At 51.5% G+C, this 17,108-nt stretch overlaps 1 protein-coding gene across 1 annotated transcript in view; it reads left to right on the top strand.

Annotated features, from left to right (window-relative positions):
- The window catches only part of ABTB2 (ankyrin repeat and BTB domain containing 2), a 186,231-nt gene that overhangs the window by 147,014 nt on the left and 22,109 nt on the right, over positions 1-17,108 (top strand). Inside the window, exon 4 of the mRNA XM_055549291.1 lies at positions 16,752-16,904. Within this exon, the coding sequence (XP_055405266.1) occupies positions 16,752-16,904 (153 nt within the window). The remainder of the gene's footprint in view (positions 1-16,751; positions 16,905-17,108) is intronic.

The following is a 17,108-nucleotide window of genomic DNA, read 5'->3' as shown; positions in this document are numbered from 1 at the left end:
GGCAAGGATTCAAATCAGGTCTCTGATCTGAAGGCCCTCACCCTCCACCAGCCAGGCTAAGCATTCCCAGCCCCGGCTGAAAGCCAATCCTAAAGCTCTAAGAAAATCTAGGTGGGTCCCAGCCCTGGGGACCCACCTCCTCCAGGGCTGTTCAGCCCCACCAGCCTCTCCTCTCCCAGGACACCTTCCTCGCCTCCTGGGGAGGGCCCCTGCAGCTGAAACCTCCCTGCACCCTCCCAGGATCCCTTTCTTGCTGGCAGCTTTGCATCACAGGCACCAGCGAGGCATACGGCAGGGTCTAAAACACAGGATTAGTCCCAGCTGCCACCCTGCAGGGCACATCATCACCCGTGACCAAGCTCAGAAAGTGAAAGCACTTGCTGTCAGAGATCCAGGGTTACCCAGGGAGATGGGGGGAGCCTGCTTCCCCCCGCTCCGTGGTCTGGAGGAGAACGGACTGCCATCTGGCTCAGCATGGTCCTCGCTCACTGTGCCTGGAGGCAGAGGGACGGGGAGCCAGGACAGAGGGCATGGTCCTCCTGGGAATGAGGAGTTTGGGGAAGTGGGGAGGGGGGTTGTGGAGACATGCAGGAGCGGAGGGAGGTCTGCTGTCTCACCAGTGAGTTGCTGGACGAGAACGTCATATAGCAGAGCACATGGAGGGAGACAGATACAGCTAGAGAGGCAGAGGGGGCGGAGGTGGAGGGGGGGGCAGAAATCTGGCTTTCTGCCTCAGAACCTTGGGCACTGGGGGTGCTCAGACTCCCCAAGAAGTGCTGCCAGCAGCCTGGAGAAGCCAGACACCTGCGGAATACTGGGAACGAAGGTGGGCCGCTTGTCTACACCCCAGTTCATTTGCTTGAGCTTCACGCCCTGGCCCCTGGCTCCCCTCTCCCCACCCCAGCCCTGCACGGTGCCCCTCTGTGGAGAGAAGCACGCTCCAAAGGCTCAGGCCCTGCTGGTGTTCAGGACACTGAGCCAGGAGGAGCGTCTGATTTTGAGATGCAGCTTAGAAACATCTGGTGTCCTGTTTCTTAGCCAACGGAGTGCAATTGGAGGGGAAAACTGCAATTCAAAGAGATCTCACTTCTCACTGTCTGATTTTAGAACCTTCAACCTGTCCCTTAGTCTCTGCAAAGTGTGAGTTCTGTAAACAAGTAACATGTACGCCTCACAGCCATCCATAAGTTATGAGTGCTAGGGAGCTAATGCAGACAGGACTTTTTTAGAGCAGGACCTGGACACCGTGAATGCTCAGTATTAGCTACTATGATGATTAGTATCAGGCAGAAGGAACAAGTGAATGCCAAGACCATGTGGCAGGAGATAGAGGGGGGACCTGGGGGTGAGAGAGAGAAACTGTGTAAGAACAAAGAAATACAGTCCAGAATGATGCCCGAGGGGGCTGGGACCTCAGGGGCCAAGGCAAGCGGAGGGCTGAGCCTGTGGCCTAGGAAGCCCTGCCCAGCTGTCTGGCTCCATGGTTTCGGGATCAACTGGTTTCCGTTTGCCTCTCCCCTACATCCCCTCTCAGCACCTGTACTGCTCTGAGAATGCAGGTGCTAGGAAGCCCTTCCCATGCTGCTATGAGGAGAGGCCCTCCTACCAGCAGCCACCCCAGAGCTGTCTGGTACGTGGTCCTTCACCCCCCGCAGGGCCAGAAGTGACATGGGGCCCGGAATGCTGGTTTGATACCAGACATAGTTCCCAGTTCCCATGGAGCTATTTTTGCTCAAAGTCTTTTTCCAGGTGGGATCCCAGAAGAAGGTACTCTTTGTCCAGCCCAGCCCTTGGGTGCCCTAATCCATGTCTTGCTGGCCAAGGGGGTTCCTGAAAGTATGTGGACAGAACTCAGAAAAGCTGGAGTTAGCAAAGATGTGAGCCCACAGGGTTCTGGCCAACTCTACTTAAAGTGCATACTATGACCTCAGGTACTGCCCAAGGCTGGGGGCTCCACCAGCCTCCAGGGTCATCCTGGAGGTGTCATCTCTCCTATGTTCTTGCAGCGTGACATGTCAGCCCATCTTTCTAGGCCTCCAGTTTCCTTAATGGTAAAATGGTGAAGATAATAAGATCTACTGGGATTAAATGAGTTGAGTGCAGTAAAGCTGTGCCTGGTCCATAAGAATAAACAGTGGCCGTCACCCTGCCCGCCCTCCCCCCGCCCGCATTATGGTCATCAGCATTCTTAGATGACATGGTTGACATTGAGAATAGTCTCTCTTCATTGATGATGAATGTTTCTTTAGGATGATGTCTCTTTAAAAGCAGTTCTCAAGCAGCATCTGGGTTAGTAATATGACTACAACTCATACAGTTAATACTACTACTAACTACTATTGATACTACTAAGATAACTACTGCCACTACCAATAATAATAATAATGCAACTCCTAATATTACTCCTACTTACAAACACCCCTACTGATTATAGCTAGCATTATAGAGCAAGTATTAAGTGACAGATACGATACCATCTTAAGCACTTCACTTATTAACTCACATTTCTCGCTATACTTCTGTTGATCAGCAGGGAAGGGATATAAGAGAATCACAAAGGAGTGCCTCATGTGATTGAGTCTCTTGCCTAATAAGAGAGGCAAAAACAAGGCAAGGGGGAAAAACTGAGCATGAGCCGGCAGATAATGTTACAGGAAGCTTGATTGTCTGGTACTTCGTTAGGTCAGCTCTCAGGCCCTGCCACTGGCCTGGATTCAATCCCAGCTGTGTTACTTATGAGCTGGTGGCCTCGGTCATTTAGCCTCTATGCCTCAGTTTCTTCTCAGCACAGGACCAGGAGTGCAGACTGCATAGAAGTGTCGTGGGGATTGAGTTAGTATGTGCAAAGTATTCATGCTTGGCACACAGTATGTGTCAGTCATCATCATGTTCTTTTCCTTCTTCTTTTTCATCATACTCAACATCCTGTTCCAGAGGATCTTGGAGAAGGCTGGCATCCTTGGAGTGGGGTGGGCATGTTAGAACAGACTGGGCTTCTAACTGGGCCTTAAAGACCAGCCACAAGACACTGGGACAGATGGGGTGTGAGCAGCAGAAGTCACAGAGGGATTTTGTTGCTTCACAGTGTGTATTTTGTGACCGACATGGATCTCCTTTTTTTTTTCCCCTACACTGGGCTTTCACTGCTGTGTGTAGGCTTTCTCTAGTTGCGGCACATGGGGGCTACTCTTCGTTGGAGTGCGCGGGCTTCTCGTTGCAGTGGCTTCTCTGGCTGCAGCCACAAGCAGTAGGTGGGCACACAGACTCAGTCATTGCAGCCCTCAGGCTCTAGAGCGTGCTAGCTTCAGTAGATTTTGTGCACAGGCTTAGCGGCTCTGTGGCGCATGGGATCTTTCCAGACCAGGGATCGAACCTGTGGCCCCTAGATTGGCAGGTGGATTCTTAACCACTAGGACCTGGACAACCAGGGAAGTCCAGATCTACATTTTTTTCAAACACAGAATAGGTGTATGTGTGTGTTTTTAAGTCATCACTGGTTGTTGTTTGTCTAGGTAGATGCTTCTAAGTGGGACTTGAGTGGTTTTCCCATGGAGACCTGCCTTCTCAAAGGTGTATGAGGCTCAAGCCAGCCCTTCCTCCTCCAGCCACGTGATCCGAACACGTCTCCTTACCTTCTGAGCCCTGGTTTCCTCCTGTGGAGAGTGAAGATCCCAGCAGTACTTGCTTCCTGGGGGAGCCTCAAAATCCTGGGGCAGGGCTCCCAACACACATGAAACCCACAGTGAGGAGAGGCCCTTCTTTGTTCCAGCCCGGATGCAGGAGGGGGCTGTTCCCCCTCGGATGAGCACTTTACATAAATAGGAGGCACCCGCAGACAGGCTGAGTGTTCAGTCTGAAGAAATGGGCTCATTAATCTTTTGCTCAGCTTGCGAAAGTGTTTTCTTATCAAATAATAGAGATGACGGCAGTGACGGCTTTGTACTCCTGACTTGTGGCTCCCTTAAATACCATTTCAAGAAGATTTGCAGTGTTAAGCTCTTTTCTTTCTACTCCCCCCTTTTGTGCATTCAATTTCCATCTGTTTACCAGAATGGAAGTAAAAGAAATAAAAATAGCTATTGGGTGGATTAAGTACTTTTTTCCATGCACTCCTCAGGCTGGTGTGTCCAGGGACCTCTGAAGCCACTTGTCTGTGGTCTGCAGTGCACACAGGGAGCCATCCCGCCCACCCCTAGTCATTCCCCATCCTTCTATCTCCTTTTTATTTTCCTCCAAGCACCCTCCTCTGTCTGAAGCTACCTTGTCTATGGATTTGCTTACTTCCTTTTCTGCCCTCTTCTCACCCCTCTAGAAGGTAAACGCCAAGGGTCAGTGTATCCAGTGTGACTCCACATAGAACATTCCCTGGCACAGAGTAAGCAGTTAAGTATTTTGTTCAGTGAGATAGGCTATAGAGCCTAAAGGTTGGACTTACGGAGTCAGAAAGACCATCCCTGGGATCTCTGCTCTGCCGTTGATGGGCTGTGTGACTATGGGCACGTTGATTTATCAGGCCTCAGTTTCCCCAGATTTTCATGAAAAATGGCTTGATCTTCTCGCCAAGGTTTTTGTAGGGATCAAATGAGGCAATCCATTGAAAGGACTGAGCACAGAATAAGCTCTTCATACATGGTAGCTGCTATTAGCTGTGTAATTACTGTTTTCATAAACCTGTGAAAGGACTCATAACGAAATCGTGTTTAATGCTTAAATAACCCAAAACAATGGTGATTTTAAAAATCACATCAACTCAAAATGCTTGTTTTCTTTTTCTCTCATATATACCTCCTTCAGTCTCTCCCTTTAATTCCATCTTATCTCACCCTGACAGTAGCCAGCGAACCAGGCAAGTGACAAAGATTTGGTAGACCAGATGGACCAAAGGACTAGCTCAGTGAAGACCATTTTGAACAGAAATATGTACAAACTTTGGATTTATCACAACCCACCATCCAAGAATCTCAAAGAACTCTAAAAACTGGATTTCATCCACCCATTGGTTCGCAAACCGAGCAGCAAGTCAAATGCTCCAAAGTCAGTGGTGTGCTTGTGTCCCAGGCCCCTCGCTTGCTGGTTTGGTCCAGTGTTAAGTGTGGGAGTGGTATGAACTGATATATATTTACATGGGCTGTAAGCATCTGGGGGCTTCCCTGGTGGCTCAGCTGGTAAAGAATCTGCCTGCAATGCGGGAGACCTGGGTTCAATCCCTGGGTTGGGAAGACCCCTTGGAGAAGGGAAAGGCTACCCACTCCAGTATTCTGGCCTGGAGAATTCCATGGACTGTGTAGTCCATGGGGTGACAAAGAGTCGGACACGACTGAGTGACTTTCACGTCACAAACATCTGGACAAAAGTTTTTTTTTTTTTTTTTAATCTTTATTATTTTTGGCTGCACTGGCTCTTTGTTGCTATGTTCAAGCTCTCTCTAGTTGCGGCAAGCCGGGGCTGCTTCTTGTGGTGGTTTCTCTTGCTGCAGAGCACAGGCTCTAGGGTGTGATGGGCTTCAGTAGCTGCAGCTCACAGGCTTAGTTGCCCCATGGCATGTGGGATCTTCCAGGACCAGGGATCAAACCTGTGTCCCCTGCATTGGCAGGCAAATTCTTAACCACTGGACTGCCAAGGAAGTCCTGGACAGTTTTATGGCTTATAAAGCACTTTATAACCACAGCTGTCTAGCAGTTCCTCACAAGCTCTCAAGGGAAGCTCTCGAAGGAAGGCGCAGACTGAGGCCTTCTCCCACAGCAGAAAGCAAGACGAACACCCAAAATCACCCAAAGTCACAGCTAGAAAGGGACAGCTCAGAGCTTAGACAGGGAAAGCCAATGATACGGCTACAGTGAATTCACGGTGTCACAGGCAATACCTCCCTCCCGCCTTCCAGGGGAGAAAGAACAAGACCCTGGAAGCTGGTCCCTCCATCAGCACCTCCTGTGACTTGAGCTGCTCGCTCTCAATTTCTTGGGGCCTCTTCCCCCACAGGCTTGAGTTTGCTGGCTCTGGGTGGCCAGCTCAGGTGGGCATCCATCCAGCTTTTGAGAAGGAGTGAGCCAGGGGGCAAACAGAGGAAGTAGCAGTGCCAGATAACAGAGGCTGGAGACAGGATCCCAGCCCAGCCGTTGACAAGCGCCCCGGGGGCTGCCTGTTGCGTGTGACTTCCTGTCCCATTGTTGCGCCCACCGGTCCCCCCGGGAAGGAGAGGACCGGGAACTGCTAGGCCTGGGGATGTTTTTATAACACATAGCCACAATCCCCTTTGTCTACAGCATCGCCAGGCTCCCAGAGAGAGCCTCGGTGCTGGGAAGTCCCAACTCCAGGGAATGGAGTTTGCTTTCTCAAAGAAGGCAGCTTCCGAGGCTGAGTGTGGACTTTCCAGACCCCTGGGGATGGGGCAGGATAGGAGCTCAGGCAATGTCTACAGTCACATGGGCGGGCTCTGGCCTGCTCCTACTTGCCTGCCAGCCAGCTCCCAGACCTCCCTCCTCCCACAAGCCCAACGCCTCTGACTGCCGCCTCCTTGGCTGTTTTCATATTTCTGATTTGGGGACAGAAGGCTCTTAAGGGGTCCAGAGTGTTCCCTTGGGGCTTTGGGCCCCAGCCCAGCACCCCAGTCCCTCCTGCCTTCAGTGTTGATGAGGCGGTGGGCACAGAGGCTGGAGGTGGGCACAGCAGGCCTGCGGGCACACTACAGTAACTCTTTTCTCCCTCGTGCCTGCCTTCCAATTCTCTACCAGCCAGGGGCTCAGAGCATTTCATGCATGACAGTTTGGTCTCTGGAAAGACCCTGGAGTCTTTCACTTTAGAGCCAGACAGCTCACCACTGGCTAGCTGTGTGACCTTGGACATGTATCCAAAACTCTCAAAGCCTTGGTGTCCACATTTGTAAAACGCAGACTAATAGTTATACCTCCCTTACAGGGTAGCTGTTAAAGGGTAAAGTTTGCTTACTTGGCACATAGTAGGCCCTCAGCAAATCTTAGCAATGTGGCTTTACTGCTTTACTACCCAGGCCAGCATCTTCCCTGAAGCTGCAGTTGGGCTGGGGGTACAGAAAGGATGATCAAGTGCTGGGAACCTTTTTCTCTGACTGAGTTGGAGTCCACTGCCTCTACAGTACAAGTCAAATTCACTGGTAACCCTAACCCTTACACATGTGCTTCTCTGCCAGGCCTCAAGAGACATGCCCCTACCTCCTCCTAGAAGTTTCTGTAAACTTTTTTTTTTTAATCCTTTCATCACGTGCTCAGTTGCATTCAACTCTTTGTGACCCCATGGACTGTAGCCGACCAGGCTCCTCTGTCCATGGGATTTTCCAGATAAGAATACTGGAGTGGGTTGCCATTTCCTCCTCCAAGAGATCTTCCTTACCCAGGCATCAAACTCTTTGTCTCTTGTGTCTCCTGCGTTGCAGGTGGATTCTTTACCACTTGAGCCATTGGATTGATTGATTGATTTGGGTGTGCCGGGTCTTGGTTTCAGCACTTGGGATCTTCATTGCTGTGTGTGAGATGTTTTAGCTGTGGCACGTGGGATCTTAGTTCCCTGACCAGGGACCCAACCCAGGCCCCTGTATTGGGAGCATGGAGTCTTAACTAACCACTGAGCCACCAGGAAAGTCCCTTCTGGAAACGCTTCACCCGACTGTGTGAATGGGTCCCCTTTCTGCCTTAGACTTTGGGGTATGGGAGAAGGCAGATGCTGTGTGATGATAACCAGCTGAGTCCAGACAGGAATACCTATTCAGAGACTAAATAAAAGACCCAACCCCCACCCCAATGCTCAGCAGTTATCCACAGGATAAATGGAGCAGGACAGCCAAGCCATAGGCTCCTCTCCAGCCTGACTTGTTGGCCGAGGTCCATGAGTATTGACAAGCACCCTCACCATGGTTTGAAAGCGTTGTGTTCAAAAGAAGGAGCTTGTGTTTGAGCAGGCTAGAGGCCCTTGCCGGCCTGACTTCTTTCACATGGTGAAAGAACTATGGTCTCTTGTCAGCCATCACAGACGCTGAGCCGGCTGATTCTGCATCTCTTACACCTTCATGCAGCAGTGAGCCCCATGGGTGAGGTGTGGCCGAGAGGCCAAGGGAGCCACACCCTAGCCAGGTGGAGAGAGGCCTGCTTTCAGCCCGCTGCATTCCAGGTGTGTGGGAAGCAGTGATACTCGGCTGGCTGGGCCAGCTGCTGACCAGCCAGGCCACCATGTGGGAGGGCCTTGGCCTGAGAGGCCAGATAGACGCCTTGAGGCTCGCGGCACTGGGAGCCCTCCCTGCTGGGTGGGAGAGGGTGGAGGGGTGCAGTCTCCACTGAAATCTGTAACATCCACCCACATAAGAAGCCACCCTGGAGTCAGGCCCAGTTATCAAAGATAGATGGCTGTGTCCCCTGAATCGCGGCTCAAGGCCACATGGACATCTGCTGAACCGCACCTGCCATTGCCTCCCTGGGACGGCTCCACCCTCCCAGAAAAACCGCCTTAGCCCCAGTCAGCCGAGTTCCCCCAGGAAGCGGTTCCTGGGTAGAAAATTCTGTGAAATGGTTATCTTTTTATCAGGGCAATATTTTCTTTCTTTTCTGAAGAGAACCATTTGTTAATACCCAAGTCAGCTCAGGCCTCCAAGCATGGAAGACGAAGTGCTTCCCCATTTCATGAGCTCATCTGGCTGACTTAGAGCTCAGGGACCCTGCGAAGAGCACTAGAGTAAGAGCAGACCCCTGAGAACATGTTTGCAGCTTGAGGGCTCTGCCTCCAGGAGTGAGAGGCGTGCTGTGCATTTCTAAATTCAAAAGTTGAGTCTCTTACGTGGGCTTCTGTCCTGAGGGATGGACAACAGCAGTCTCTGCCTTCAGAGAAATTTTAGTCTGAGGAGAAAGCAGGCAATGCCAGCTAGCAAAATGATTACAGCTGGTGTATGTTTGGGGGCTTCCCGGGGGGCACTAGTGGTAAAGAACCTGCCTGCCAGTGCAGGAGACATAAGAGATGTGGGTTCGATCCCTAGGTCAGGAAGATCCCTTGAAAGAGAAAATAGCCACCCGCTCTAGTATTCTGGCCTGGAGAATTCCATGGATAGAGGAGCCTGGCGGGCTACAGTCCATGGGGTGGCAAAGAGTCGGACAAGAATGAAGCGAGTTAGCATGCATGTGCCGTGCAGGAGCAGAATGGAGACCAGGCTCGGGCGGGTGGGCAGAGAGGGCCTCCCACTGCTGCAGGGGACCCACGAGCCAGGCGAGGTGCTTTACCCAAGTGCTAAACACTAGGGAGGCCGGGAGTTCGTGTTTGCCTGAGACCCTTGTCTCTTATGCCTGCTGTCCCAGAGCTATTGGCAGGAGCACTCCTCTTCCTTCTCAAATGTGGTCCGGCTTGGTGACAGATTACACAGTTACTGTGCTTAATACTCATCGTTCCCAAGATGAAAGCGGTGGCGTAGGGTCCAGAAAATGGGAAGCCAGAGTCAACTTACTAAGCTAGGTGGCGGCGGAGTACACCATTTGGGAGCTTGGATCTTGGGGGTACCCTGCCTGGGACTACCTCCCCGCTCTGCCACTTACTAGGTGTGTGACCTAGAGCAAGGTACTTGACCTCTACAGGCCTCAGTTTCCCCATGTATAAAGTGGGGACAATAATAATACCTGTTTCCTAAAGTAGCAATGAGGATGAGATGAGTCAATAGATGTAAAGGGCTTAAAACAGTGCCAGGTGCTTAGCAGATGCTCTGTACACACTAGCTGTTTGTGTTTCCCGAGTAATCCTGACTGCCTGAGGAGCTGGGCTAGGATACCCCTATTGCCACACTATTGGCCTCCCATCCGTAGCTCATGTTGGGGTTCCCTGATGGGCAACCAATAGGAAGAGGCAGGGAAGTCGTTCACAGCCAATCATGACTGGGTTGTAATCTAAATTTATATCCATATGCATATCTGAGCAAGTAGAGGTTTTTCTGATGCCTCTAATCTGTACCAGATGGGTTTTAATAAGAAAAGCATATTTCCCCGAAGAAAGCCCCAAGCCCTGCCTCTCACAGAAGTCACCTGACCCCAGGTGGAGATTCTGTTAGGGGTCAGCTGCCAGGTCCGAGGCCAAGGGACTGTGGGGGCAAGATAGTCCTCAGAGTCAGAAGAGAGATGCCTGCTCAGCTCTGACTCCAAGCTGAGCCAAACCACTCTGGTTTACCAAGCCATTCTAGAAAAATAATTAGTCCAAGATGTGAGCCAGACTAGAATCGCGTCCTTTGTGCTGGGAGTGGAATCGGACTTCATTTGGGACAATGTTGGTTTCATTCTCCATGGATGTTTTGGCTTGGTGTTAGGCCACCGCAGCCCTCCAGAAATCTTGCGGGATCTGGGGTTGAGGGCCTCAGAGTTGGCAAAGTAGAGCCAACCTTGACTTACCCAGAGCAGTCTCTGCTTGAAGAGCTGGCACTTGATTGGGAAAAGGTTGGCATCTTTGCAGGTTCTTGACTGTGCCACTTGCCAGGCCCAACCCAGGCAGCATGGCAGGGTGGGGTGCAGAAGCAGTGTGCTTCCGAGCAAGGTCCTGAAGAGAGAAGGATTAGAGGGAAGGTCACCCCATTCCACCCTAGGGCTCAGCAGTGACCCTCACTAAAGGCAGGGCAAAATCAGTGCAAGAATTTAGGGCTGAGGGTGGGAGATCTCCTGGCCAGCCCCTCCCTTGACCATCATCTGTGTGGCTGGTCCTTGTGAGAGTCCTTTCCTAGACTAAGGATCCTTACCTCGGGGTGGGCTGACCTTAGATGGTGATGAGGATATCTTCTTATGGAGCTAGCCTAAGGCATTGTGGGCCTCCCCAAACCCTCCCAGCTCCAGGAGCCAGGCCTGTGCCCCAAGGCCCCATCTGCTCCCAGTCAACAGTGGAAGGCCCAGGTTTCCCTGGGCTGAGCTCAGGCCAGGTGTCGAGGGCCTACCCAGCCAGTGGGCACCTCCCAGACCCACCTGCCTGAATACTTGAACCCAGTCCTCATGGGTGGGCACAGAAGGGACAGACCCAGACTTGGCCTGCCCGGTGGGGACAGAGGCACAAGGTCTTATCAAGCCTGGGCCTCCAGTTCCAGGCTTGTGCCCCATCTGCCAACCTGACTCTCTCCCCAAGGACCCTGCCCACCTCAAGGAAGAACAGAGCCTGCTTTGAGCTGGAAATCGGAGGCGTTTCCTGTTTCATGTTGTTAAGACACCGCTTATGGGACTGTAATCCCAATAAATCATACGCTTGCTGAGTGGGGCAGGGTTTGTTTTTTTTTTTTTTTTTTTCCGGGCTGCAGGGACCTCTTAAAACCAAGGCCTTAAGAAGTTTATTCCCTTTCATTTCTTTTTTAATGGGAAAAAATGGCTTTTGCAGGCCTGGTCCTGGTGAGGGGCCTTGTGAGCCTGTTAGCTTGATATACTCAGGCTCAATTGTTTGATTAAAGAGGGAGAAGAGAAACTGAGTCACGACACTTGGAGCTGGTCTCCCTGTTGCTGCTGAAGGGTTCTCTGACCTTAGGCGAGACACTGGGCCTCCCGGGGCCTCTGTTTCCTCCTCACCCCACTTCCTGTTAAAGGCCCACTTTCTTTGCTATATTTTACGAGTTCTCCACATGACATGAATTGCTATTTTATGCGCACAAAGACAAATGCTTGGAGTCGGTGACCCTTTTAAGTGGCCTTGTTTGTCGCAGTAGCAGCCCAACCGGATGTGTTTGCAAGTGTATGTGTGGTGTTTCCGAGGTTAAGCCGCCAGCAGCCCTCAAGGACTGCGGGTCCCTCACAGTATCCCATGCCCACCCCCTCACACCCTCGCTTGTTCATGACCCCAAAGTTCCTGGGTCTGTGTTGTCCTTGCCCCTTCCCCGGTCTAGGGTTCTTGACGGCCAAGGCCCTGCACCACCAGAAACAGTCTCCAGATCACACTCAACATAGTGGTTGTGTTTGTTGCTGTGTTTTATGAGCTGGGGTGGAGTGGGTGGTGGGCAGCTCGCTGGCAGGCTTTTGCAAGCTTTACATGTTTATACTTGCAGGAAGGTTGGGGGGTTTGGAGAGGGAATTGGCTGGGCTTGATGAAGGCTGGAGCTGAGGCATTTAATAGATTCTTGCAGCCTTTTCTGCTATTATGTATTTTCTCTATCAACAGACACTAAAATGATAGTAACAGCTAACCTTTACCAAGAACTTACCATGTGCTAATAAGCACTTTATGTACATACTTCTGGCTGGCTTGTGAGGTGGCCCTATTATCGATACCCATTTTGTTGATGGGACAGCTGAGTCTAGAGAGAGAAGATAACTTGCACAGGATTATAATTTAATTCATCAAGAGTGCAGTGGATTGCAACCTAGGGCAGTCTCCCTCAAGAGCCCGTGTACTTGACCTCTGTACAGAAGGTACAGCTTTTATCTTATGGAGGCTGTGAAATAACAGCAAAAGGGTTTCTCATGATGGTAAGTGTCTAGAAACCACCAACCTAACCCCATGTTTAAAAGAAAAACAGGCCCAAAGAAGGTAATGATATGCCCAAGGTTATAGACTCAGTTCAGTGGCTTCTAGAAACTAGGACTTTCTCCCAGTGAAGATTCGGTGTGGAATCCTCAGATCCTTAAGCCAGGAGTGTGCATGTTCACCACACACCATTCTAGAATTGACTGGACTGGGGGGGGATGCCAGCCCCACGCCTGAGAGCAGCATTGCCCCAGGGCAAGGCTGCATTTGCCTGAGGCAGCAGTTCTCAAAGTGTGGTCTGGGGACCCTCTGGGTCCCAGAGGCTTCTCAGGAGGCCCCAGGGTCAGCATTATTTTCATAACAATGAGATGTTATTTGCCTTTTCACTCATTTTCTCACAAGTTCCTGGGGAGTTTCTGAGAGACTGTGTGACATACAAGCATAGTATCACTCTGATGGCTGACAGAATGTGAACCTGTGTATTCAGAGGTTTGAAGTTCTCTGTTTTAATTTCAGATACAGTAATTAGCGATAGAACAACACACATAAACAAAAGCTCTTTGAGGGCATGAATAATCTGTAAGAGTACAAAGGGGATCCTGAGACCAAAGCACTCGAGAACTACTAGTCCAAGGTGCCAGGCCCAGCACAGGACAGGCAGTGGCTTGCGGCCAACCACAGCCTGGCGAAAAGGCAAAAAGAGGGAAGCGGGCCTTTTTCTCTGGAACCAGAGAGACCCTGGGGATGGTGCATAGCCAATCATTCCCAGCCTTGCTCCTCTGGAGCGCTTTCACCCTGTGTTAGAACACAGCCGTGGCCAGTACAGATGGGAGTTTTTATAGGGATTTTCCAGAATGTCCAGTAATGAAGGCCAGCTTCTCAGCATGCCCAATGGGCTAGATGAAATAACCTGAAGGGAAATAGTAGCCTGGAGCCCACAGGCCAAGGGAAGGATGTTACTGAGAAAGTCCATGAATTGCACGTCATTTTACTTTCCTATGGGCCACAGGTCAGCCGGTGGGTAGGCCCAGGAGAAAGGCCCAAAAGGATTATTTGGGGGGCTGCAATGGCCTTGGATGTGCACAAGTGGGCACCAGTCAGAGGCATAGTGATAGCCTTAACCCTGGAGTATTTTTGTATGTTGAGAATATTAATCAGTGTGCAATTCAGGGAAGAGAAAACACCTAGGATGTTTTCAACAGGAAGGGATTTAATGCAGGGAATTGTGTGCCAAAAGAATCATTGTGTGGGCTCAAGGAGCAGGTCTAAGGCTGAACCTCCAGGAGTGACTCCAACCAAGAACAATACAAAACTTGCTATTGGGGGCTTCTCCCTCTGAGGTAACCCCAGAAACTGCAGTTCAGGATTGAAGCTGGAGTCAAGAGGCTTTGCTGTTGTCTTCAGTAGCAATACTGCTGTCTCTGAAGCACTCAGGAAGTCGGGAAATGGACACTGGAATGCTCGACAGGGGGAAAGTAGTACCTCATGTTTTATGACTTGGTCTACTAGTAGAACCAAGCAAAGAAGACACAAAGGGGACCTTCGCCTCACGTCCATTTATCAGATCTCATGCAGCTATATCTTAATGGTGAAGTCTAATTACAAAGGAATCTGGGAAATGTAGTTTTCAGTTTTCCACCTCTCCAGCTAAGTTGGTAAATTGGAGGCTTAATGAACCAGTCTCCAGTATCTGCCCACCAGTTACCAATATTCTATCTTTTCACATGCCGAGTTGTAAGAGGCACAAGCCTGGGGAATGAATCATGACACCATCTGATTAGGCTTCATGGTTTCCTGAGTTCCCTCTCGGATTTCCCGTAGGGCAGCTGGGACACACTGCTGAGAGCGTTTGTGGCCACACTTGGCTCTTTGTTTTGGCTGTTGGCCACAATAGGGAAGAATGGCTGGCACATCCGTGAACTATCTTTTTGTTTACGCTTCAGTCTCCAGTGCTGGTGGATTAAATAAAGCCTTCCCCTTGAATCAGAAGGACTAATATGTAGACGTAGCTTCTCTAAGCTTACCTTGCAGCACTGTGGTATAAGAACTGTAAAATTCCAAAATATTTGGGGGGAATTCAAATGGGCATTCACAACCAAGGAAGATCTTAATAAACAGGAGGGTAATTCAGAAATGAATTACGATTCCTTCCTGGATTCTACAAGCTCCCCATTAAGGGTCCTGGCTTCCCACTCTTAACTAGTCTACACTGTGCCCTTGAAAAGTATATGTCTTTTTTTTTTTTTTTTCTGGGCAGAAAGAGGACTTGGTCCAGAACTGAAAACTTGGGTGTATTCTGTCACATTCCTAATGCTTAGCCATCCTTTCAGTATTCAACTTAACTGAGGATCTGCTGTGTCCAGACCCTGTGCTGGGTATACTTTGGAGAACCAGGGATGGTGGAGGCATCATTCTTGTCTAAAGAGAAATAGTCTAGTCAGGAACATGAGACATATTTATTCTAGAGTAGAGTTCTAAGGGATCTTGGAGAAGGAGAAGTATTTTCATTGGAGAAGGGATGTGGGAAGGCTTCTAGAAAGAAGTGGCATTGGAACCAGTCCTTGAAGGATAAAGAGGATCTGGATGGGCAGAGGTGAGAGCTGGTTCATTCTTTCAAGGAGGTGGGGACAGCCAGGGTGGGCTTGAGAACCATGAGTGCCTGGTGGTCTGATGTGTCCTGATGAAAGGTTTGGGTCAGGGCTGGAAAGTCAGTTGGGGTGATGATCTGAGCATCCCTGAAGGCCAGGGCTACAAGCCTTTCCCAGCCTTTGGCCACCGTGTCATCACAGCAATTGGTACAGTAAGCGCACTTTGGGCTTCCCTGGTGCCTCAGACGGAATCCGCCCAAAACGCAGGAGACCTGGGTTCGATCGCTGGGTTGGGAAGATTCCCTGGAGGAGGGTATGGCAATCCACTCCAGTATTCTTGCCTGGAGAATCCCCATGGACAGAGAAGCCTGCTTGGCTATAGTCCCTGGGGTCACAAAGAGCTGGACACGACTGAGTGACTAATCACACAGTGCACCAGTGAAATGATTCAAATCCAGGTGTATTTTCAGAATGCCAGAACCAGGACACCAAAATAACTTCCACATGAGCCGCTTTTACAAACCCCATCTGATTATCTTATTAAATAAATAAATCAAAGGCATCCTTTGCCCTCAAGGAGAGAAGCTTTGAAAACTTCGAAGATGACCTAAGCTTTTGGAAACCTTAGAGAAGTCTCGTGAGGACATTCCCTGCAGGTGGTTTACTCAGAAGCTGAGGAGAAAGGATGGAGGTCTTCCTCCTGGACAGAATACCTCTCTGCCTGTCTGAGGGAAAGACGGTGACGGCAGGGACCTATCGCATGAGGAACCCAGGATATCAGAGGAAGTGGTGGGGGGTGGTGGAAGGGGGCGGCAGGCATGAAGCCAAGACCAGCTGTCAGGGCCCCTCTGCAGCGTGAGGTCTGCTAGGCTGTGGAGCGTTCTGAGGTCTCACTGTTGGAGACCAGAACAGGCAGACAACAGACAGACAGGAGTCCAGCTTGGTGGGGAGGGCAGGGACCGGCCCTGAGGGGCAGAGCCGCCATATTGCTCCACCAGGGGGCTGTAGTCACCTTCCTGTGAGTGGCGCCCCCTGGTGGCCCACAAAACACCCGCGGTAGGTGCCCCTTGAGTTTGTAGCTCCGAAGCCTCGCTGAGCTGCCTCTCCCGGCCTCCTAGCTGCCTCACACCATGGCCATGGGTTCTGGGTGCGACACAGGCCCCGGGACTCCCTCCCTGGAGGACCTGGAGCACCAGGCCGGGGCCGCCAGCCTGCCACAGAAAGGGACTAGATCCACCTCAGCCCAGGGGTCAGTTGAGGGAGCGGCTGTTAGCCGTGCATGTATAGTGTGATATGCGTCATCTCACTGGGCCTTCCAGTAGTCCTGAGAAGTGGGGATCACCTCGTCTCACAGGTAAAGAAGGAAACAGCCACGGGGTGTTGTCTGTGGTGATGAAGGGGCTCAGCAGCACACCAGGGTCTGTGGGACTCTTTCCTCTGCCCCCGAACACCCTGGAGAGCCCGCCTTAATTCTGTGGAAGGGGCAGGAGTCTCCAGTTCCTCTTGGGCCACCCGAGGCCCTCAGGCTCTGCTCGTGGCCCATGACAGGAATTCCTTCCAAGCCCTGACAGAGCTCCTGTGGAAGGGGACAGATCGGGGTCTCCCTGAGGAGGAAGGTCAGGTCCCCTCCACACCTCATGACTCTCTATGGGGGGTGGGCCCAGCCTCCATGGCTGTCGTGAGAGGGGCTGCTCAAGGGGGTGCCTGACCCTCTCTCTCTCTCTGCTGCCCCCCCAGGCCCTTCATGCTGCTGCCACCGCTGATGGAGTGGATGCGTGTGGCCATCACGTACGCGGAGCACCGCCGCAGCCTCACCGTGGACAGCGGTGACATCCGGCAGGCGGCCCGGCTGCTGCTGCCCGGCCTGGACTGCGAGCCCCGGCAGCTCAAGTATGGAACCGGGGAGGAGTGAGGCGGGGAGGGCCTGGGTAAACCCGCTGCTCCCTCACTGTCTTGGATCAGGAGGGAGCCGAAAGCAGGGGCTGCAGTCCACTCGTTGGATCTGCTCTAAGGCGCTCTCTTCGTGACCCCGCCTGTTAGAACTGATCTGTTCTGGACCTGGGCTGCTCTCCAATGTGTCCTCCGCAGCACGGG

This window comes from Bubalus kerabau, chromosome 15, assembly GCF_029407905.1.
Source record: "Bubalus kerabau isolate K-KA32 ecotype Philippines breed swamp buffalo chromosome 15, PCC_UOA_SB_1v2, whole genome shotgun sequence".
Lineage (NCBI taxonomy): Eukaryota > Metazoa > Chordata > Mammalia > Artiodactyla > Bovidae > Bubalus > Bubalus kerabau.
This window is presented reverse-complemented; position numbering and strand designations above follow the sequence as displayed.